Source organism: Oreochromis niloticus, linkage group LG13 (assembly GCF_001858045.2).
Source record: "Oreochromis niloticus isolate F11D_XX linkage group LG13, O_niloticus_UMD_NMBU, whole genome shotgun sequence".
NCBI classification, from domain to species: domain Eukaryota; kingdom Metazoa; phylum Chordata; class Actinopteri; order Cichliformes; family Cichlidae; genus Oreochromis; species Oreochromis niloticus.
The window spans coordinates 11,053,799-11,075,992 of NC_031978.2; the positions used below are offsets into that span (position 1 = coordinate 11,053,799).

Sequence of the window (22,194 nt, forward strand, 5' to 3'; positions counted from 1 at the left end):
ATAAAGAAAACACACAGATACAAACATACCTGTCCACCACTTCAACAGAAAGTGACAATAACACAAGCCTGGACGTGCACTGTTCAATGGCTTATTTGATAGGCCATTTATGTATCTAGTATGTTCTGTATGCTGATACCCCTCTTATCTTTCCAAATACATCCTCCAGTCATAAACAGCCCCCATACCACCACAAACATCAGAAATCGGCTCTTCACAACCCTCCCTCAAACACTCAAACATTCAGGGTTTATAGTATTTACCAGCAGGGGTGATAGGTGAAGTCTGTGGGAGATAATAGGGATGACTGAGAGGCTGAAAGGCTAGTAGTCATTTAGACAATGACAGCTGTAGTGAAGAAGCTTCTATTAGGCTTCATTAGGACGCTAGGCTCTTGATTACATGCACACACAATCCCACTGTCATGTTTCCAGTGCTTCAGAGGACATTATATCGACTTACATTTATTTCCTGCTGACATATCCTAACCATAACCACAACCACTATATGGAGTCTTGCTTTTTGTTCCCAAACAACTTGTGTAACCCACAAAGTGGCAATACAAACAGATTTGCATCCCCACAGAATGTGTAATGCTATAAGTACTGGCACACACACACAAGAAAAAATAGTGTGTGTGTCCATACAAGCACTTTGATTTGTCACAGTGACCTTTGCTTGAAACATTAACCCAACAAGTGACCCCACAGCCCAACAAGCCCTCTTACCAAAAGCCCCGCGACGTCAACAAGCTTTATCCAAACCCTCTTAAAGACACACACACATTCACACATCCTGTGCCCCAAGGGGCATGAATTGTGTGCTAAAATCCTGACCCCTTAGCAGGAAACAAGCACTGCTAAAACTCCTAACGACACCCATACAAAGCTTTCTAACAACTACAAGCTAAAGAACCGGAAAGGTCAGGAGTTCAGAGTTCAGATAGTTAAAAGTGATCAAGTCCAGACTGAAATAGTCCCAATCATACAATGGAAAGACATAATAAGCTGCAAATGTTACTGCAGATTCATGACCTCTGGATAACCACCAGATGGGGTGCTTTCTATGTATATATTTTACTAAGTGAGCGTCATGTTCCAGTCACCTGTCAAGTGTGTGCCATCTTTAGGACATGTGGGTTCCCCAAGGAAGAGCCATTCACAAGTCCTGGTCTGACTGATGTCATTCCACAGAAAACAAACCCCAACCCACTCCATTCCAAAAAAAAAGTAGTAGTAGGTCAATGATTTCTGATTTTGTGGAAAAAGACATTAAAGCAGGCATTTGGTTTTGTAATTTTAATTCTCTTACTTTTATTTTATTGTGCCCACTTAAGTAGTTTCTTGAGTACGCTTGCCTTGTTGTAGTGTTAGAAAGGTAGTTATGCCAGCATTTTCCACTAACATTAATCCATATATACATTATAGGAGATAGATTAGCCACCTGTCCAGATTGTACCCCACATCTTACTCTATGACAACAGGGATAGGCTCCAGCACAACCCAAACACAAGCTCGAAGAAAGGGTACTGTATTATCCCATATATTAAAAATGGTACATTATTTAAAACTTATCCATAACACATTAGTCATAACCTAAATTCTTCACTGAGAAGCCTTACAAGGTCCACTGGTCTTAAAATGAAAGCACTGACTCTGACTTTATCTTTGCCTTAAGAAACAATATATTGTTCAATATACTGTGGGATAAATACAATAGCTGGGACAGAGGGTCATGCTGAGAGGGGGGTAGCAATTTTAAGCTGAGTCCACACATTTTGGAAGCGGTGTGCTAATCCGGCCAGGCTTTTTAGCCCGCTATTCAGGAGGACAAGGACCCCTAGGATTTGGGCTTGTCCACACCTCAGGGGTAGGGGATTATCAAGACAGCAGGAAAGGTGGAGAGGGAGTGATGGTGGGTGACATGAATATGTGTTAATTAGCACAGTAGCAGTATATTCTGTAAGTATTGTCCCTGGCTGTATATCTTTGTGACGAGCACACATAAGTAAGTATGTGTGTTTGTGTATTTTAGAGAGGTTTCTCTCTGACTCCCGCCCTCAAAAATATACCCCAGAGCTCTGACAGGGTCACCTCTGGGCCTTTCAGTGCCTCCTCTCAACCAGTCCTAATTGATCTCACGCTTTACTAGCCCCAAACATGGGATGGAGAACAGGAGGGAGATGGCTGCCCTATTGTTTGACGAGTGAGGTCCCCTTACTGGTGGCTCTCTACTCCTTGCACACACACACACACACACACACACACACACACACACACACACACACACACACACACACACACCTCCGGCATGCCCACCCACCATCTCCCCCTTTTCCTCTTCTATGCTCTCATCTCCGGCTGTGCTAATCCACTGACCAAGTCAGGAACTCAGTTACCCATCTGGCAAAGCATGACTCCAGCTGGGAAGAGGAGAGGTGGAGGGGTAGAGGGGTAGAAGGAAGAAAGGGGAGCAATGGTGAGAGGGGAAAATTGAGAAACAGGAATGTGGATGAGGGGGTATGCTCTAAGTAGTTGGAGATTTCTTGTGTGAAGGAGAAAGCCTTTATACAAGTTATTACTTTATATATACACTAAAGGAGGAAAAGAATGAAAAACAGAGCGAATGAGGTATCTGCAAACCAGAAAGAGCGGTGAAGTGGAGTGGAACAATCCAAAAACATGATGACCTCTTCTTTTTCACTCTCCAAAGAAAAAAGTATTGATCCTCTTGTCTCCTTGTGGAGAAAAAGGATTACCCATTCTAGCAGGTTGGAATGAGAGTTGCCACTGAGCTCTGTCATTACTAATCTGATTCCAGTGTGCAGTGAAGTAGCCTCTAGCCATGGCATTCACCCCTGACTCCCGTGGAACCATCTGGCTGAGTAGCACTAACCCATGACCTTTCTCTAACCGGTCACATGCCTGGGAAGATGGAGCTTCACAAAAAGCTGTATATAATGGCTCAAAGTGAACAAGAAGCACATATATTGAACATGATACTTATAAATCCCTTGTTCTTATTGCAATAAGACATTTGTTCCTGTCATGTTGCTGCAATATTTTTACTATTGAGGTATAGTTAAAGAGATCTTTTTACTAATATAGACAAAACATTCATGTTATATTGTAAGTCACTGATTGTGCAAAATGCATTGATAATTGTAAGAAAAACCTGCAGCTACATTAACTCTGCATATAAAGAATTGTCTGAAATCACATTTTGGAAAAAAAAAATCCAAACTGTAGCAGAAATGCCTCTGTGGTTAAATACACATTCCTAAAATACATCAACAAAAAACTATGCAGAACAGCCTGAATTAAACAAAATCAGAAGTAAGCCCATAACTTCTGATAGTCTAACACTTTAAAACAGTTTCAAAGAATGAAGGTCAGAGCGAGTGAAGTGACTCCACTCCATATCATGGAGCATGTGCAAATCCCTCCTTGACTCATGGTCTTTCCTTTCTCCCAAACCACTCATCAGTGTCGACTGAAGCAATAAGACTGCAACCCACTTTACTTCTAAAGGACATCTGAAGGTAGTTGGGAGGAATGAGCACATGATAAATCACTGTAGAAGCAGCACACGAGAGACACACTCCAATTCAGAGAGAGGGAATCCAACCACCTGCATCAAACCATCAATCAAACACTAACAGAACACAGCATGAGGTTAACCCAAACTTGTAGCGTGGGTGTGCGTCTGTCTCAAGGATAAAAGCCAGGGAGCACTATGGGTAAAATGAACTCCGCTGTGAACACAATCATATGCATGCTCGGATAAACACTCAAACACATTACAAAGACAATGCCTAGTAAGATAAAAGATGTACTTACAGACATTACCGGTGTTGTCAAAACTGTTGAGCACTTCATTAACTCTAAGAGGTCCCAAGTTATCCCTTAGAGATACAAAAATATAAATGATTATACAGCACGCTTGGAACATAAACTATCCTTTTTTTATATAGATGATAGATGAAGAAGATTAAAGTGCAGATTCACCATTCTGAGCTTTGTTCAATAGCAAAAGCATCAAAAAGTGAACACTAATTGGGTTTGTCATATATTTACATATCTCTGACACAGCTATTTTGCAGAGAAAGCATTGGGCTGTATTTTTGCTACATATGAAATTATTCATTTTTTAAATCTGCTTCTAATTTAAAATCGAAACATGTTTTAGATATTTTCTTTCCACCCACATGACCAAAGCTTTGTGGTACTTCATATACACTTCTCTCTGTTTGTCTTTCTCATCAACTCAACTTTACTAAAGTCTTTACTTTTGATGACACAAGATAAATAACACTGTAAAAAATATTCACAATAGTTTTCAACTAGTATAATCTTGCAGTATCACAAAATGGCCCTTTCTGTTTTGCACTGTCACTGTGCTTTACAAATGCCAGAATGAAACAAGAGCCTTATGTGGATTCATTCATGTGTGTGTACCTAAGTAAGGCACTGTACTCAGGAAAGTAGACACTTCTGTACTCCACCCACTGGTCATCTGAGGTATCACTATGGTCTCGTGCCACAAGCCTTTTTCTGCTGAAAAGGTCAAATGTGGCAAACCTGCGAACAGACACCTGTTTGACCTCCGGACTCTCCACCTGCTTCTGTCGCAACACCTGTGACAAGAAAATAAGAAAGTGGAAATAAATACAGCCTTCCTCCAGTCCAAAAGACAAGAGGTCTTTTGGGATTAGTATAACATTTAAATATGGTGACAAATGATCTGTTGTACACAGTAAATCCTTGACAGTATTTATTATGTTGAATACATTTTTTCAGAAACAAAACACAAAGGATCGAGTTTGGTTTTTGAGTACAGTGGTGAAGTGTTAGCAACTTTGCCTAACATCAAGAAGGTCCTGGGAAGTTTTTGTGTGGAATTTGCATGTTCACCCTGTGTCTGCATGGGCTCTCTCCACGCACTGTGACTTCTTCCCACAATCCAAAGACATGCATCTGGTTAGGTTAATTAGTAATTCTAAATTAACCCTGTGGTAGACTGGTGCCCAGTCCAGGGTTCACCCTGCCTCTTCCCCTATAACAGCTGGGACAGGCTCCCCTGTGACCCTAAACTGACAAGTGTAAGAAAACGGATGGATGGAGACAAATGATCTTTTAGGATTACAAAATTTAAATAATGTGACAAATGTGTTATTGTACACAGTAAATCCGTGAAATTATTCATTATGTTGCATAAATGTTTTAGAAAGAAAAGACAAAAAAATCAGGTTAAGTATTATGCTTACTACTATACTACTAGATACAATATACTGTATATGGAAAACACAGTACTGTGCAATATGCAGTCCATACAGTTTCAGTTTATTACTGTTCAAGATTAAGTGCCAAAAAGCAGTGTGGGGCTTTTTGCACCTCCTACAGGGAGATATTTTTGTCAGCCAAATGTAAGGGCTGCATAATGTCCATGTAAGGGAACAGTTACTGTACAGTTACTGCTCTAGTGCATGCAAGGTTTTCAGAAGTTGTGGGGAGGGGGAAAGATGGCTTACAAGTGTTAACAAAGCTACTGTTACCAGCAAAGCTGTGAAGCTGTGTTATACAATAATTCAGGCAATACTGTATGTTAAAGCAGATCAGCAGAAAGAAAGATTGCTGTACTGTAATAAGTATAATAATAAGTATAATATTAAGTGCTGGAGTATCAGATTGTACAGAAACTGCCCCCTCCTTTTGGGGCAAGAAAGTAAATACAGTGCAGTTCATGATTGTTTTAAAAGTTAAGTAAACAATAGAGTTTTGGGGAAGCGTGACAGGGAATTCTGGGTTCCCATCATCCTTGTTCTTCCTTCAGGGACAGCAGTGCAACCATGAGAGTTCTGCGCTTGCATACCTGTCTCAGCAGGGTCCACCTGGCTCGTGCGACATCAGTATTTCTACAGGTCCCTGCCCGGGAGGCGTGGGAATCAGCTGCGCGAGTGTCTTCGTGAATATTTTTCCCCAAAGGCGACGCTGGCTCGGTCCTTTCTGCAGCACCAGAAGAGTCCCTGTCCATTTTATCTTCGTACTTCTGGTAGGAGATAAACACGTAAGCACTTGTTTAAATCCTGTTTATGCAGCTGTCACAGTTACAGCGGTGCGGTAATACAAAAAAAATAAGGCTTTTTTTCTATAGCGATGCAGAAATGATCACATACACCGCTTCACTGTCATCACCTGTTACACCCACAAAGGATGCATGCTACTTCCGTACACTTTTGCAAGTTCAGGCATGTTAAACGATCGCGCTCGATTTCACAATTATAACTGAGGGCTGCTGACAAACGGGTTTGATTAGTTTTGCCTGGCATTGCTCGCTACGTCATCAAGCGGGTATTCGTTTAGGAAATCGTGCATGTGCCTAAAAATGTTTTCGCTGGCTGTTGTGCGTAGCTGAAAAATTAACGTAGAAGAAAGCAGCGAGGATTATACGGCAATTAAAATGCCCAAACTGTCGCAAATGTGACCAACTGTACCTGATAGTAACCGTTAGCTAATTAAAATCACGCAAACGTCGCTGTCACCTGTTAATTTTATCTCATTAACGGTTAAACATTTGTCATGGGGTGTATATCGCCTTTGTTTTTCTTATCTGCTCGTGTTCCGATGCAATTTCGGGTAAAATTCCGGGAGCTAACCGCTTGTAAACGGAAAACATGGCTCTCCTGGTCCCTTCAGCGTTGTTGCTCGTCGGTAAGGAGTTCATTCAACGTTAAACATGCTGTTTTTACTTACCTTTGGCTTGGTGCAGGATTACACGCTGGTCTCCCGTCTCGCTGATAACGCTAACTCATTCATTATTGAAAACCGTGTCTTTCTGCCGGGTTGACAAAACTAGTCTTGTAAGGAGACACAGATAAGGGCATAGGGCTGAAATTGATACTCTGAATGTGGCTGTGCTGGGAAACGCCTCCTATGTGTTTTGTTTTACTCATGTTTTTATGCAAGAGTACTATATAAATATGCCCAAAGCTCTTCTATCCAAATGTTTAGCATTTTAAAATAACTTCGAATTCAAATTGGATGATTTATGAACGCAGTCATTTATTTATAAAAGCCTTTACTACATTGCCATTACTATCATTGTTTTAAATAGGAATTAGCCTATTGGTTTGACAAGACAAATATAAAGTCATATGGGACTATTTTGTCTACTGTCAGCTGCTCCCTTTAGGTGTCACCACAGCGGCCTCCATCTCACCCTATCCCTGTCACACCAGCCCTCTGCATGTCCTCCTCCTCTACATCCAGGAATCGTCTCTTTTCCACTTGCCTGTCAGCTCCGTATTCATCATCCTTTTCACCACTATATTTACTGTCTCTCCTCTGCACATGTCCAAACTATCCCAGCCTTGCCTCTCTGACTTTGTCTCCAAACTGCTCAATCTGAGCTGTTGCTCAGATGTACTCATTACTAATCTTGTTCATCCTGGTCATTCCCAGTGGAAATCTTGTCATCTTCAGCTCTGCCTCCTTTCTTTTTGCTAGTACCACCCTCTCCAAACCATGCATCATAGAAGATCTCGCTACCATCTACTAAACCTTCTCTTTCACTCTTGCTGCTATCCTTCAGCCACTAATCACCCTTGATATATCATCTCCACCCACTCCACCACACTTTCACTCTTTCCTTCACCTATCTTTGTGTGTGGACTGTTTTTCGTTTTGGATGGTTTACCCCAGGTGTTTAAACTCATCTACCTTCACTCATCTTGTCTTCAGTGTTACAAACTCAAAAATGTAATCATAATAGATCTTAATTTTGAGTGTTTTAATTACACCTCTAAAATGAATTTGTTTGTGAATTTGTATTATATTTTCTTTCAAACAGAAGCATTAAGTAATCAAGGATGAAAAGAACACTGTCATGACTTCATTATAATTTGTGGTTTATCAAAGTATATGTAGCCAGTCATGTTCAAATAAAAGCAGTATACTGTAACAGTGATTCACTCAAATTTAGCATAAGCTTTATAATATTTTTTTCTAATATTATTCAAACTAGGATAATTAGTTTTGTAACAAATAACAGACCAAAATTATTGAAAGAAATTTAAATATCTGTTTAAAATTCAGGGGGTTTTTTGCATACAAAAATTGAAAACTGTAACTAATGACATCATAGCATCTAATATTTTAATAAATTCCGTCATTGATAAAAAAATCAGTATAGATTTGATAAACACAATTAGAGCAATAAAACATATTTTCTGGTGTTTTGCTCACTTCAGAGTTAAACAGTCACGTTTCCTGAAACTTAAGTTTTATCATTAAACACTTGTCACCTCCTTGCCAATTGTTACAATTACACAAAAAGAGACATTGTTAGGCAGGCAGGTTATCTAACAATGACATGCTGAACATAGCGCTTGTATATTTAGCTATTGCTCACACTATAAATACAGTAATGATTTACTTACTCAAAAAGACACTTTAATAAATAGGTGGAGGAATATTGCAGTAATTTTTCAAGCTGTTTTATTTTAGGATACTTCATTATCATCGTCTGACCATCTAAGCTCCGGACTCGAGAGGTACAAGGACTTACAGAAGTATTTCAGGAGGAGATTAAAGGATGCATACCACAGGTTCTCCAATATACCTGATTACTCAGTGGTGAGGACGTCCTTTTGTTTTGGATTTGTCCATTTTATAATGATTTTGAATATTACCTTAGTGGGACTAATGGACAACAGTTAGAATTTCAAATTTGTTTAATATAATGATCATAAATATGACTTGTTTGCCTCCCTGATGCATGTTGACAGCAATCGAGTTTTTATATCATGACAAGGATTGTTTGGTAGCCTCAAATTATGTTAATCTTACAGCTGTTGTTGTTATTTATCTTGTCAAAGGTCTCTGGACATCACCATTTATATTTCACTGAAGAAGATGGGATATACAGAATGGACAAGAAACAGAGTAAGCAGCAAACATGATGAGGGTCTTTAAACTGCTCATGTTAGCAGTTCTGAAAGCCTAAAGTTTAGCAGCAGAAGACTATTTTTCTACTATATCCCTGTTACTGCATGTGCAACTTTTTATGCAGTCCATCATTAGAAATCTTTCCAACTTATTTCTCCTGTTTTTAGGTCACCTGGAGCCAGAGCAGGTGTTAAATCTAAGACAAATCTCTGGGGAGTTGGAGAAGACGGGACTTGAAAACAATAAGAGAAAGCAAAGATTTCAGTGGACGGTCCAGAGAATCCGTCTATCCCCACGGGAAAGGCATCTTGCAGCGTCGCTAAAATGTACTCACACGGAAGAGCTGAGGTAAATCAAACAAAACATTTTAAACTACTGGACTTACTGAATTATTAAGAGGATGTTAATTCTGTGATGATTCAGGTGTGTGGTTGTGAGGCTTGAAAGGAGAAGATTCCTACCTCTGGATCCCCAACATGTGACACTAACCCTGGAGAAAGTCTTCAGCTTTGGTAAATTTTTGCATAATAAAAATGTAATTTAGTTGTGTTACAGGTAAGAACACTGATGTAAAACTTAAAATACTGCATGTGATTGTGTGCATGTGTGAAGAGTGGGCCACAGATGAAGTACTATTTTACACGACTCTGGAGGGTCTACGTTCCAGCGCAGTGTTTCGTCTGGATCTCACCTCCAGTGGAAGCAGGATAACCTCTGTTTTTGAGGAAATGCAGCCTGAGTAAGTGTAAGCGATGCAGCATGTAAGCTGCGTCTACTCCCACACCATCTCTAATTGACCTGCTGACATCTCCCCAGTGTGTTTGTGGAGGTTGCCCTGACCAGAGACCGACAGATCCTGACCATCAACTGTAACAGCAGGACAAGTTCAGAGGTGCTGCTAAGTGATATAGCAACATCAAATTTAGAGCCATTTGTGGTTCAGCCACGCCAGCTCAATCTCCTATACTACGTGGAGCACTGGAGAAGTCGGCTTATTATACTGGCAAATACAGGGCTTGGACAAGAATATCAGGTATAGTCTGTCCCATGTAAATATATATATTTGTATATAGTATTTTTAGATTTTACATGAGTGATTGCACATCATCACCAAGGAAACCTGGATAAGTGTTTGGTCCTATGGTGACTATATAGTGAATAATGCAGACAAAAATACACATATACAAATACATAATGACTAGCAGAACTTTCCACATATAATTCAGGCTCAGGCATGAATGCAGTGTGCTCTGTAACTACAGGAGCGTACCTGCTTTTACCTACTGTTCACTTTCTCTTCAAATGCACATGGAAAACAAAATGTCAGAAGTTAAAATAGTTTAAAAAGGTTTCTGTGTTTTGACACGCTATAATTTTCCTTATGTTCTGTTTCAAGTGGTCTCTATTCACAACTTACTGTATTAACTTACCAGTGGTGTTTTACAGAGTGCTACATTTAATATCCAGTAGAGCAATAAAACACATTGTTTTTTGGTGAAGGAGATTTATCATTCCATTTCATTTCCAGGTGGTTCAGGCTCCTGTCTCAGAGCCATCAATGGATTCCTGGGTCTCTTTGTTTGCACCTGAACCTGGCACTACAATTAAAGACATGGACGTGGTTGGAGACCACTGTGTGTTGTTTGCAAGAACGCCAGTTAGTGAACTTGCTCTCATTGTGGTCCCTCTGATCCACCCCAAGAACACATACATAGTGCAGGTAATTGTTACACAATTTCTTGTATACTTATTTGCTTGGTAGTGTTTGAGACTTTAACCACCTTTTGCTTCTTCTTAGTCTTTACTTTCTGTAATTTTATGGGTTTGTGGTTTAGTGTTATTAATATGTTCTCAAAGCTTTTTATTTCTACACTCATACTAAAGCTTCCATCCTGGGCTTGTGCCATCAAAACCAACAAACCAGGCTTGGCTGACCAACAAAATATGCTAGAATTCCTGATATCGTCTCCAGTCCATCCGCCGGTTCCATACTGTCTACATCCTGAGAATGGGCTCCTTTTATCAGGCACTGGAGATGGATCCTCCCCAGAGAACCAAGCTGATTATATCACCACGCGCTTGGAGGCCTGCAGCCAAGTGAGGAAACTTGAAATATAATTTGCGCAAATAATAAGACCATGTCAGCAGGGATCTAAGCATTTAGTATTTATCACCATACAGAGAAGGGCACGTTGTGCTTCTTCATACAATATCAGCTAACACAGAGGCAAATAATTGTAACAAATTTTATAGAGTTATTTCTAGATAATTTACCATTAATTCCTTTAGTCTGATTCCGTCTCGGTGTGTTTTTGTAGGACGGTACCTTTGTGCCAGTGACATTGTTTCATACAGTACCTGTGGAGCATTTGAGACAGGCACCGCTGCTGGTCCATGTCTATGGTGCTTATGGCAGAGATCTTAACATGGAGTTCTACCCAGAGAAAAAAGTGATGCTGGAGCAGGGCTGGGCTCTGGCCTACTGCCATGTCAGGTATGATATCACTCCTCTAGGAAGCTAACCAAACCCCATGGGCTGAAAAAGTTATTCGCTGACGAGAGACATGCTTTATATGACCAAAACCTTTACCTACATTGTTTTAGGGAAATGACAGACAAGTCATTGTCATCATAGGGGGCAAGTGAAATATGTAATTCAAACTTTGTGCTCCCCATGAGTTGAAGTAAACTTGTTCTTTGCTTTTACACTCTGTAGAGGTGGAGGGGAGCGTGGCCTTTCTTGGCACAGACAAGCCTGTGTGGGAGGGAAGCAGAGAGGAGTTGAGGACCTCCAAGCCTGTCTCCATCACCTTTTCTCCTTAGGAGTCTCCTCTCCTTCTCTCACCGCTCTTACAGCCTGCAGTGCTGGGGCTGTCCCAGTGGGAGCTCTGTGCAACAGACACCCACTATTGATGCGGGCTGTCACCCTGCAGGTAAGAGATTAAATCATTGGAGGTTTTGTGCTTAAACCCTGAACCATACAACATTGTTGTTAAATTTACCAAAATGTTGAATATTCTTGACTGAGTCTTTCTATACCGTAGTTACTTGTAGTAAAAATGTGACCTAAACACTTCCAAAACCACACCTTTTCCTATTTTCAGGCTCCGTTTCTGGATGTGTTAGGGACTATAGAGGATCACAGCCTGCCTCTAACTTTAGAGGATAGAGATGAATGGGGGGACCCAGTGGGAAACCCAGAACACAGACATATCATCACCTCCTACTGTCCCCTTCACAACATCACTCCTCAGGTATGGAGAGAAAAACACAATATAAAAATAAAATGCAGCTGTATTTTTTTAACTGGCTTAACAGAAAATAGTATTTTTGTTTGTGTTACCACTTGATGTAATGTTTTGCTTTATACATGTGTTTACATGCGCACATACGTGTTTCAGTCACCTCAATCATAGTTGAATGCTGATCAAATGCATTGACGGATGCTTTGAGCAGGTAACAAACTGCAGGTAAACATGCTTTCTGGGACTCAGTCGTACCTGTAGGTGGACCAGGTTGGTGTATTTGATGTCAAATTTCCCATGTAATAAAAATTTTCCTGTACCTAAAGCGAGGTAACAGACATCTAATTCAGCCAAAGCTGAAACCCAGTTTTAAATTCTCCTGGCTAACATTTTGGTCCAGAGCCATTATTCAAAACAGCTCTAGTTTAATTAGTGCTTTTCAGACAGTTTTTGAAAACAACTAATGACATCTATTATAGGATGTTTTGGTTTAATTCCATGAAACACTGTAGGGACACATTGAGGGCCATTGAAAATTAATACCTTTGGTAAGCATCATAATGTAAACTACAGTATGCAATTTAAAATGCTTGTGTATGTCTGTGTGTGGCTGTGTTTGTGTGATACAGCATTACCCATCGATGCTGCTGACAGCCTACAGTGGTGACAACGTGGTTCCTCTGGCAGGCGTCCTTAAATACACTGAACAACTAAAGAAAGCTGTTCATACACACTTCAGCATGAAGCCAAAGTCAGGTACTCAAGTCATTTCTCCAAGTATGCAGCCATGCATATTATTGTGTGTTTGAGTACCTCATTCTATGGGGGTGTGCATTTGTCTTTGTGTGCAGCATACATTGTCCTCGTCCTTTTAGGAGTAATTTCTGCATGATCAGAGGTTTTAATAGCATGGGGTCATCCCCCAATAGTAGTGTCAGTGTGCATGTTGGGAGAGGTAGCAGTAGCAAATGCATGGCTGTCTGTGAGGGGAAGTGCTAACAGCATTTAAGTTCATGACCAAAATGTAGCGTAGGTCACCTTGTAGTAAAGCTTGCCTCTGTGTATACATGCGTTTTGTGTGTGTGTCTGTTAGTGTGCGTATGTGTGTGTCAGCTAATTGCTCTCATTTCCCCCTGACAGGCTCTTTCTCCCTCTCACTTATAATCTTCCTTCACCACGTTGGTGGTACTCCTTATTTACACCCCTCTCTCTCTCGCACTGCCTCCTCTGCTCCTGTTTCAAATGCACACATTATCTCTCTCCGTTACCCTCGCTCACTTTTCTGTTGTTCACACATACACCAGGCAGCTTAAGTGTCTGTGTATATGTGTGTGTGCGTGTGTGTGTGCGTGTATATGTCTCCCTAATCTGTCTCTCTCTGTTCTCCGGAGTCTTTGATAAAGTGCTGATGGCATAGACACATCCAGGCGGGTGGGCAGGCCCATTAGCATGGTAAAGAGATAGTGTATCAGAGCAAGAGATTAGACGCCACAGACTGGGAGCTGTCAAGGTCAAGACCGCACTTGTGAAACAGTCCATACCACAGAGACAGGGAGGGGGGATAATATGGAGGAGGGGAGGCAGGGGGATATCAGATGGGAGGATAAATGAGTGAAAGCAAAGACAGAAGACTGAAAAAGATGATTTTGGGGGGGGGGAATGGACAGAGAAGGGGAGCAGAGAAAAGAACATTTTAAAGAAAATTTTAATTTTAAGTATTGTCTTCTGCCCTTACTTGGCTCTTGAATCTCTTTGTGTACTTTTAATTTTAGAGTGTAAACCAGCACCAAACATAGCTCTGAATATCCAACCTGGAGCAAATCACCTTGGACCAGAAGACTTTGAGCTAATGCTGGAGGAGGTAAATTAATTTTCCTGAAGCTAAAACCTTCTTGAAAAGATTGATGTTTTTATTTTGCAGTCTTTTTAAGGACAAATTGATCTGCAAATTGGACACAAATATTTTCTGGTATGAGACATTTTTAGTTGCTGAAAATTATGAGTGGCTCTTAATGTCCCATCAGAATGCACACCAATTCTGAGACATGAAATATTAGTATGCAATATACTATTTGTCTCACAGCTTTAAAATTGAGCTATAAAGTCAGTTAAATCAAGGAGGCCTTTTACCTGTAGATGTGATTTTGTTTATTACAAATGCACCATGATGTCATGTACGTGTGTGATAAGCAGCCAAATCTGAGAAAGCCTTCTTAATATATAATCTATAATTGGCCTTATGAATGTAAAAGTTTGAGTTTCAGCACTTGGATGGGTGATGACAGATACATACTGTTTGTTTGGTTTTTATTCCATAACAAAGGAAGCCCTCGAGCTTGCATTTCTGTACATGGAGCTAGGCCTGGACCCTCCTCGGCCTCAACGCAAGCGGAGAAGATAGCGAGGCTATGAAGAAGCAGTCGGGCATGAAAAACAGAGCATCTTCCATCACAGCAACTAGACAGACTGGTGCCCAAATCTAATAATAATAACAGCAATTACACTTTCAAAGATAAGAAAAAACTACATTGTAGAGGAAACACCAGAGAAAAATCTTAATGCTTTGATTGTTTCCATAATACAGCAGTTATTGGATACTCATCTCCATTTTTACTGACATTTATAAAGTATGCCTATGGTCTCCAAATAGCAAGCCTTCTCAGAGATGTAGCACTCTTCAGGATGGTTGGGATTAAACCGAGTGTTGGTGGAGTACTGAATCACCAAACCCTCTCCTACTTCTGTCTGGATGCGAGACTTCGGAAACACTTTGCCATCATTGACTTTGTTGGTGCTCATCAGCACCTTCAACTCATCTGGCAGCTCACGAACAGAGGAGAGATCTGTGACAACTGATTCTTTACCAAAGTTAACCACTATGAGGAAAGCTCGCTTAAGTCCATCAAGCTCTCTGATGTAAGAGAAGACATTGGCATCAGTGTGGACGTAGCAGAACCATCCACGGTTAAGGGGGAGCTCTGATTGACGCAGGGTGTTCAGGAAGCGGTACTGAGCCAGAACAGAACCATCATCTTTCATCTGGGCCTGGGAATAAAGGAATGGGAGGAGGACAGATGAACCATAGAAAGATACACATAAGAAAACGATCTTTCTTCAAAGTTGAACATTAGAAAAACAGATCTATACCTCCACGTTGACCGTTTCATAATCGGGGTGTAGTGGCAACCAGGTGAGATTTGTTTTATCATTAAAACCTGCGTTCATGTTAGCATTCCACTGCAATGGAGAACGCTGAGGGTCTCGACTGGCACTCTGCAGCGAAAGCAGAGGAATCATATTGGTATATTTGCTCATGTATACAGTCACAAGTGTATTAGATACAACAAGACTGCAAAAATGTCCTTTAAAGTAAAGACATTTATGTTGTTATATTTATGTTTATTTATTGTTATTTTTAAAATGACATTAAACTGGTTATTTTTAAGGACCTCTCACAGAGATGTGTGACAGTGAGGGTTTAAAGGTTTCTTCAGTGTGTGCACAGTACTGACTGTATTGTATTTGCCGGCTGGGTCTTGTATCTGACTTGCTGTCACGTTAATGTTCTCCATGCCGATCTCCTCGCCGTAGTAGGTGGTGGCTGTGCCTGGAAGGGTCAGCAGCAGCATGTTGATGGCACGAACATAGAGTTGACCAGCACTGGAAGAAATCCGAGTCCTGTCATGGTTTCCAACCTGATAACAGTGTAGGTAAGAGAAAAACAAGACAGCGGGTTGAATAAGAAATTAGGAAGTAAGGAGGTGGGCTGAAAGGGATGGGTTAGGTCATTCAGGAAAGAGATATGCACACATATTTGTTTTCTTAATATGTGTTAGGTGCTAAAGTCTGGAGATGGACATAAAGTAAAAAGGCTATACTTTTGAGCCTAATCAATAGTAATTACAGAAAATAAACATGCTTAATTTACTTTTACTCAGCTACTAATTATTTAGCTTTACAGGAGGGTTTTTGTATTGACAAATTTAATTTAATTGCCTAGTGTTTGTCAAACTATCACTGCAAAGGGGTTGATGATTAACAAACACATAAACCGACCTGTGGTTAGAAAGATACGACAGCAGAAGCATGATCTCAGGCAGACAGTCTACTAAGGATGACTCGACAGTTCATTCTTATGAATGCTGCTGACACATTCCTTAATCTGATGATTTCAGCATGTTATGTGCCACATTATGCAGGACATGACGCTACTGATCCTGTGGTTTTTACCATTGTAAAAAGCGAGGAAATAAATATATAAATATGAGTTTAAGAACTCACCACCCAGTTGGGCCATTTTCCTTTGGGCATGTTGCCCATCCAGAGGTGGACCAGATGCTTAGCCCATGCTCCACTGGTGTTTTGGGGTAGATCCAGCAGGTAAAAGTTAAAGGGGAAGTCACCTTCCTTTTCCAGCTTGGTGCCATAGTACATCATGGTCTTGTACACCTCTTCATAATCGTATGACTCTATTACCATGAATCTGCAGCACAGGAGGAATTTATTTTGCATGTGATATGACACAGAAACCACAATGACTTGTGTCAGGATATTGTCTATTAGCTGATTTTGTTTATCCTACTATTTGAAATAATTAAAAAAAATCTGGGCTCAATTCCTTATTCTAGATTTCAAGTTGCTTTTATTAGCATATTTAATGAAATAGTTTGGTTTGAACATTAGTGCATTGTATAAGCAAAAGGTCTTTAATATTAAGGATGTTTGTGACATGATAATTACAGGTAGTAATAATTAAGTAGGCGAGTGCATTACAAGTTTATCTGTTCTGCCATAGTAATATTGAATGCACTTAATCACTTTCCTACCTGTATCTGCCAGGCTCTTGACTGTAGATGTCCATCTGTGCTCTAAACTCCCTCAGTATGTCATGCAAGCCCACCTGACTGGTGGTGTAGTCACTGTGGAGATCCCACTCTGTAGTTACCAACTCCTGGATAGAAATATGTAAAAGGTTATGTAGTGATTATGCAATTTTAGTATAGCTTAGCTACTTTCAGGCTGTGTGCTGGAGTTAGAGTTTGTATTTTCTATGAGCAAAGTTTGCTGAGTAAGAAACTGTGGATTAAGAAAGTTTCTGCTAATTCTTCACACTTTTTATTTTTGTAACTGTCCAAATAAAATGGGCGAGAAAGGCAAAGGAAGAAAAAACATTCTGTTAAGTTCTAATTATGGAGGCGCTGAGGAAATCTGACTCACTGGACAACTATTGGCGTTACCAGAGTGTAAAGCATTGGGTTTACAGATTTAAGGGAATCAGCCATAGACCTGCACAGAGACAGTGATGTCACAGTTCTAAAATTACACCTAATGTGCATGTCTTTTTTGAAAGATAATCTCAAGCCATTAAGCTGGCCTAATGTCAGGCAAGTGAACCATTCAGCCAACAGCAACCACAGCATAAACCACTAAAGCAATAATGTAGAGGCAGATGGTTTCTGATTCGTATTTAGCTGAATCACAACTCAGGGTGTGATAAAATTCTTAATATGCCTATAAACTTTTAGATATCTTTCTCGATTGCAGAATTGTAGTTCCAGTGGTTTGTAAAAATGCGTTACTGTTTCTAAGATGGCAAAGAGTTGTTTGGTTTAAAAATTACCTCATGGTTAAACATGATCAGATTGTAAAAATGTAACTTAACTGCAAATCTGTGGGTATAAATTCTCAGTCATCAGTGAGTAAAAGAGTCCCAGTGTTATGGTTTTACCCTGCAGTCGTAAGTAAACTCCTAATGACTTGCTAATCCACCAAAATATGCTCCTTTGCTTCTAATCTTTCCCCTGTGAGAAATATCTTCAGCCTCTTTGACCTTAATTCAGCATGTATCACGAACCCTTTGAGTTTCACAAACAGTGTGTTCTTCACATGACTATGAAGTTGACATTTAAGCTAGAGATAAATAATCAGTGATACATCATACACAGTGTGTACAGTCCCACTCAGCTTTTGATTATTTTTATTCTACTAGCAACAAGGGAAAGTTCTTCTTCAGTGAAGCTGCTTCTGCACACAGTACTGCTTTCATGGATCAGATCGTTAAATTTTGGACTCTGACATTTCAGATAATTACATAAGTCAATAAAATCAAATTATGACTGCATAACTCTAAGTTACAGCTTTGATTCTTAGAACTGTTAAGTTCATCCACCACCTTTATCTGAGCAACGATGCACAGTTCTTGTCATTTAACCCCAAATTTGTTGAGCATTTTCCTTTTTCAACTTACTGCAGAACAAAGAACCTTATAGATGAAGTAGATATATTTAAAGGTTTTTCACCGTAAAATGCTTTTTGCCTGTCAAAGATTTTATTGGCATAACAGATATCATCTATCAGTTTCACATCAAAAGCTATTTATCTTAGGTTATAAAGTTATATCACATGTTGATGAAGTGCCAGTGAGTAAACACATGGGATTGCTTTAGCCAAAACGTGGCTCTGGTTTTCTTTTTCCACAGTGGTGGCTGTCGGGCAAAGTGAGCCCAGACTTAGGGGTAAATCAACCTGGTGGTTAATCTTTTACCAAAACAAATGCATAATCTTAAAATTGATTTTGCATCATAACAAATCCCAACTTAAAAATTCTTGAAAGTCCTAGCGCTTTTATGTCAGAGGAAAATGGCCCGACTGCTTTGAGCGGATATGAATGCAACAGTGATTCAAAAAAACATCATCACAAATAAGGTATGCATAAGAGCGTCTCTGAATACCTAAAAACTTGAACCCTGAAGCAGATGAGCTACAGCAGCAGAAGACCACGCTGGTTGTCACTCCTGTAAACTGAGGCTACAATTCACATGAAAGCATGGATCTATCATGACTTTTATCAAAGGTTCAGGCTAGTGGTGGTGGTGTAATGTTGTTGGAGATATATTTTCTGAGTGTTATTTCATCTATTGATGGCTGCTTCTAGCAGGATAGCACACAATGTCACAAGGTTTAGATCAAACTTGTACATGACAATGAGTTTACTGTACTGTCATAAAAGTACTGCAAATGAATGTGTTCTTGTGAAAAGACTCAAAATCATTTAATCACAACTGTCACTAAACAACTGCTACACCTTCACCTGTTACACCCACTCTGTCTATCACTATTAAAAATGAAAATGTCAGCTATTTGACCGTCTTTGTCAAGTCAGTGTGTGAGCAGATGGCAGCTAGCACAAAGCCAGCAGGTTTTGTTGTCTGACACGAGCGGCGCCCATTAGTGACGAGTCATTTTAGCTGAACTCAGCAAAACCAATGAGGTTAGATGTGTAGTTTAACACTCACGGGTGGTTTGTTTGGATCAACCTGTGGTTCATCCCTCATGTGTGGAGCCTCCAGCATGTGCTTCACTGCATCCATTCTGAAGCCATCCACTCCCTTATCCAGCCAGAAATGAATAATATCCTAAAATTGAGAAAAAGAAATGCATATAGAGCAGTTAAACTAGCATCTACATTATGTGTGAAAAGGCTGCAGAAAGATAAAATCATTTAACTATAGCAAAGACAGTTGAGTAGAAATAATGTTTATGTACAGCCCATTATTGCTTATGTTGTACTTTGCGCTGTGTGCAGCCACAATTAAAAACATATAGGTTAACTGGTACAAGTTAATGTGTAATCAGTGTGTCACACATTACTGTTAAAGGTGGACAGAGGACACAAGAATGATAATACAGTTCTTACAATCATCTCATTGATGACATCTGGGTTTCTGAAGTTCAGGTCTGGTTGCTCCTTGAGAAACTGGTGGAGGTAGCACTGCCCTCTAACTTCATCGTATGTCCATGATGAGTTCCCAAAGATACTCACCTGAGTGCAAGATGGGAAACAAATCTGATATAAATTCCAGTACATTGCACCTGTTTAGTACTATGAACTTGGTGAAGGTTCAGTGAAAATGTGAAGAAGACAAAATCATAGACCAGCTAGAAAAGAACAGAACAAGCACCAACCCAGTTATTAGGCTTCGGTCCGTCTGGTTTGCAGTCAGTCCACACGTAATAATCCTCATAGTGAGGATCTCTAGTCCGGCTCAAGTTGAACCAGCGGTGTCGATCACTGGTATGATTGGGAATGAAATCCATGATTAGCCTCAAACCTGGTGGAAATGGAGACAGGTATTTGTGTGTCAGACATGCAGCCTGCTATAAAAAAACACTCATACCCCCCAAAATCACCTTCTAGCGTCACATTTTCACATAAACAAGGGTATTCAAAGTGCACACCTTTGCTGTGCATTGTTGCCAGGAGTTCCTCAAAGTCCTTCATGGTTCCAAAGAGTGGATCAATATCACGGAAGTCCTCCACATCATACCCAAAGTCTTTCATGGGAGAACGGTAGAAAGGGCTGATCCAAATTGACTTGATGTTAAGGTATTCAAAGTGGTCCAGCTTCTCCTTGATGCCTGTCAGACGGGAGATACAGGATCTACTGTAACCACTCGGTGCTGAAATTCAGTCCTAATAGACTGAAGGACTATGGATAGGAAAAGAGAGTACTGAAAGCATGCATTAGTAATTTTTTTTATAGGAAATAATGCAATATAATGAGAGCACTGTCATTTCCCTCTAAAAAGCATCTGCATATTTAATATTATAAATGAGCCATTGAAAACAACCAAATGCAGTTTTACCATTCCCTTTGTATAGTTTATTATTATTATTAATGGTTAAATAAAGTTAATAATTTACTCTTGTATAAGTGACCAAACATAAGAAATTGATAAGAGCAGCTGTTAGATTGACAGAGTGAAAAATCTACCAGGACATTGTGGATTTACAAGAATTTGGCAAAGTATACACCATCTCAGAAAGGGTGCTACATTGTTTTAAAAAATGGAGCCTCAAGAGTTCATAGAAGGCTTTAACTGGCAAAAAAAAATCACAGCGATTTTGCAGGATTTCAATAGTAGGCTACTCTATAAGTATAATCTATAAGAGTATATGGGGAAGTATTTATAATATGGCCTAAAGGTGTTAAAAGTACAGTAGTTTGAAATGCACAATATAATATGGAAATGCTCTAAGTGACTCAAAAGTGTAACAGTATTTGCCTTCCACTGTGGGAAGCGGAGCGTCATTGGTGTCGTGTATAAGAACACCTGTTTTAATGAAAATCTTCGAACAGTCGTTATCAGAACTTGCAGTAGTGCCTCGGGTGTCTTACCTTTGAGGTCTCCCACCCCATCCCCGTCGGAGTCTTTGAAGGACCGGGGGTAAATCTGGTACACCGGGGAGGCCTGCCACCAGCTCAGGCACTTCGGAGAAAGCGCGATCACCGCGATGGTGACCGCCACCAGAGCCAGGGTGCAGCACACCGTTAGCCAGAACAGGATCTCTCGGGGCACTCGGTACCGGGCCTTAGAGGAGTACAGCACCAGCACCTCCTTAGGCATCCCGGCGTACGGTTTGATCTGCGTGTACTCATCTCGCGCGTCCGAGAGCCGCTTCACGCCGATGGAGTCCCGCTTCTCCTCGCTGTCGGAGACGCTGATGTTGTCCCTCGCTGCTGGCCCGTCTCCGTCTGCATCCTTGTAACCCGGGTTTCTGGTGCATTCCCCGAGCTCCACGCTGTCGGAGTCTTTTCTATAACTCATGTTGTTTGTTAAAACGAACCGTGTCGGGTTGTGTAGCTCGCCTCAAGAACAATGAGTGACTCGGAGAGCGCACATTAAAGATAATACAGTCAGAGGGTCATAGTACACGGAGTAGAGCCCGTCTCTGACACACCTGTGGAATGTGGGAAAGTGGAGAGTTGATGGGACTGGTTACAGATTAGCATTTTTTCAGTACACAGTATTAACTACGACTGAGACATCAGTTACTTCAAATGTAACCTTCCAAACCAAACAAAAGCACCGAGGCGCAAGTTGCCTTTTAACATTGTAGGCGATAAAGTTGCACCTGAACTAAATGTGTTTCCTATTTTGGGATTTGTGAACTTTCAAAACCCCAAGAGCTACTCCATTTCTTTAATTCTAGAAAACGCATC

At 40.4% G+C, this 22,194-nt stretch overlaps 3 protein-coding genes across 7 annotated transcripts in view; 1 reads left to right on the top strand and 2 right to left on the bottom strand.

Annotated features, from left to right (window-relative positions):
• camkmt (calmodulin-lysine N-methyltransferase) overlaps window positions 1-7,093 on the bottom strand; it is a 110,827-nt gene extending 103,734 nt beyond the window's left edge. Inside the window, exons 1-4 of one of the 5 annotated variants that reach the window (XM_003438441.5) lie at window positions 6,753-7,093; window positions 5,872-6,048; window positions 4,458-4,636; window positions 3,840-3,904 (exon numbers count right to left, since the gene is read on the bottom strand). In XM_003438441.5, the coding sequence (XP_003438489.1) occupies window positions 3,840-3,904; window positions 4,458-4,636; window positions 5,872-6,033 (406 nt within the window). In that variant the 5' untranslated portion in view covers window positions 6,034-6,048; window positions 6,753-7,093. Of the gene's footprint in view, window positions 1-3,839; window positions 3,905-4,457; window positions 4,637-5,871; window positions 6,305-6,655; window positions 6,730-6,752 lie in introns of those variants that run through there. The other 4 variants (XM_005474345.2, XM_005474347.4, XM_005474346.3 and 1 more) reach the window with 4 other exon arrangements.
• prepl (prolyl endopeptidase like) lies at window positions 6,359-14,650 on the top strand. The gene is made up of 15 exons (XM_005474348.4): window positions 6,359-6,710; window positions 8,505-8,633; window positions 8,876-8,942; window positions 9,113-9,293; window positions 9,369-9,457; window positions 9,558-9,684; window positions 9,762-9,978; window positions 10,474-10,665; window positions 10,830-11,042; window positions 11,264-11,439; window positions 11,662-11,878; window positions 12,050-12,199; window positions 12,820-12,946; window positions 13,963-14,051; window positions 14,514-14,650. Exons 1-15 carry the CDS (start codon window positions 6,579-6,581, stop codon window positions 14,589-14,591), a joined length of 2,184 nt encoding a protein of 727 aa, XP_005474405.1. The 5' UTR covers window positions 6,359-6,578; the 3' UTR covers window positions 14,592-14,650.
• slc3a1 (solute carrier family 3 member 1) lies at window positions 14,315-21,954 on the bottom strand. Its single transcript, XM_003438439.3, has 10 exons — window positions 21,370-21,954; window positions 20,429-20,608; window positions 20,156-20,301; window positions 19,887-20,012; window positions 19,486-19,605; window positions 17,017-17,141; window positions 16,472-16,673; window positions 15,703-15,885; window positions 15,338-15,463; window positions 14,315-15,235 (listed from the first exon to the last, which is right to left on the bottom strand). The coding sequence occupies exons 1-10, from the start codon at window positions 21,797-21,799 to the stop codon at window positions 14,801-14,803; spliced, it is 2,073 nt and encodes a 690-aa protein (XP_003438487.1). The 5' UTR covers window positions 21,800-21,954; the 3' UTR covers window positions 14,315-14,800.
• Between the last annotated feature and the right edge of the window lie 240 nt (window positions 21,955-22,194).

What these genes read in the sequence shown, in the direction of transcription:
- prepl (XM_005474348.4), top strand. Translation starts at nt 6,579, where the DNA reads ATGGGGTGTATATCGCCTTTGTTTTTCTTATCTGCTCGTGTTCCGATG. An exon ending in TTTGAGGAAATGCAGCCTGA is followed by an intron (nt 9,685 to 9,761) that starts GTAAGTGTAAGC and finishes ACATCTCCCCAG; the next exon opens with TGTGTTTGTGGAGGTTGCCC. An exon ending in AGAACACATACATAGTGCAG is followed by an intron (nt 10,666 to 10,829) that starts GTAATTGTTACA and finishes CTCATACTAAAG; the next exon opens with CTTCCATCCTGGGCTTGTGC.
- slc3a1 (XM_003438439.3), bottom strand. Translation starts at nt 21,799, where the DNA reads ATGAGTTATAGAAAAGACTCCGACAGCGTGGAGCTCGGGGAATGCACC. An exon ending in GACCGAAGCCTAATAACTGG is followed by an intron (nt 20,013 to 20,155) that starts GTTGGTGCTTGT and finishes TCTTGCACTCAG; the next exon opens with GTGAGTATCTTTGGGAACTC. An exon ending in ATGTCATCAATGAGATGATT is followed by an intron (nt 19,606 to 19,886) that starts GTAAGAACTGTA and finishes TCTCAATTTTAG; the next exon opens with GATATTATTCATTTCTGGCT.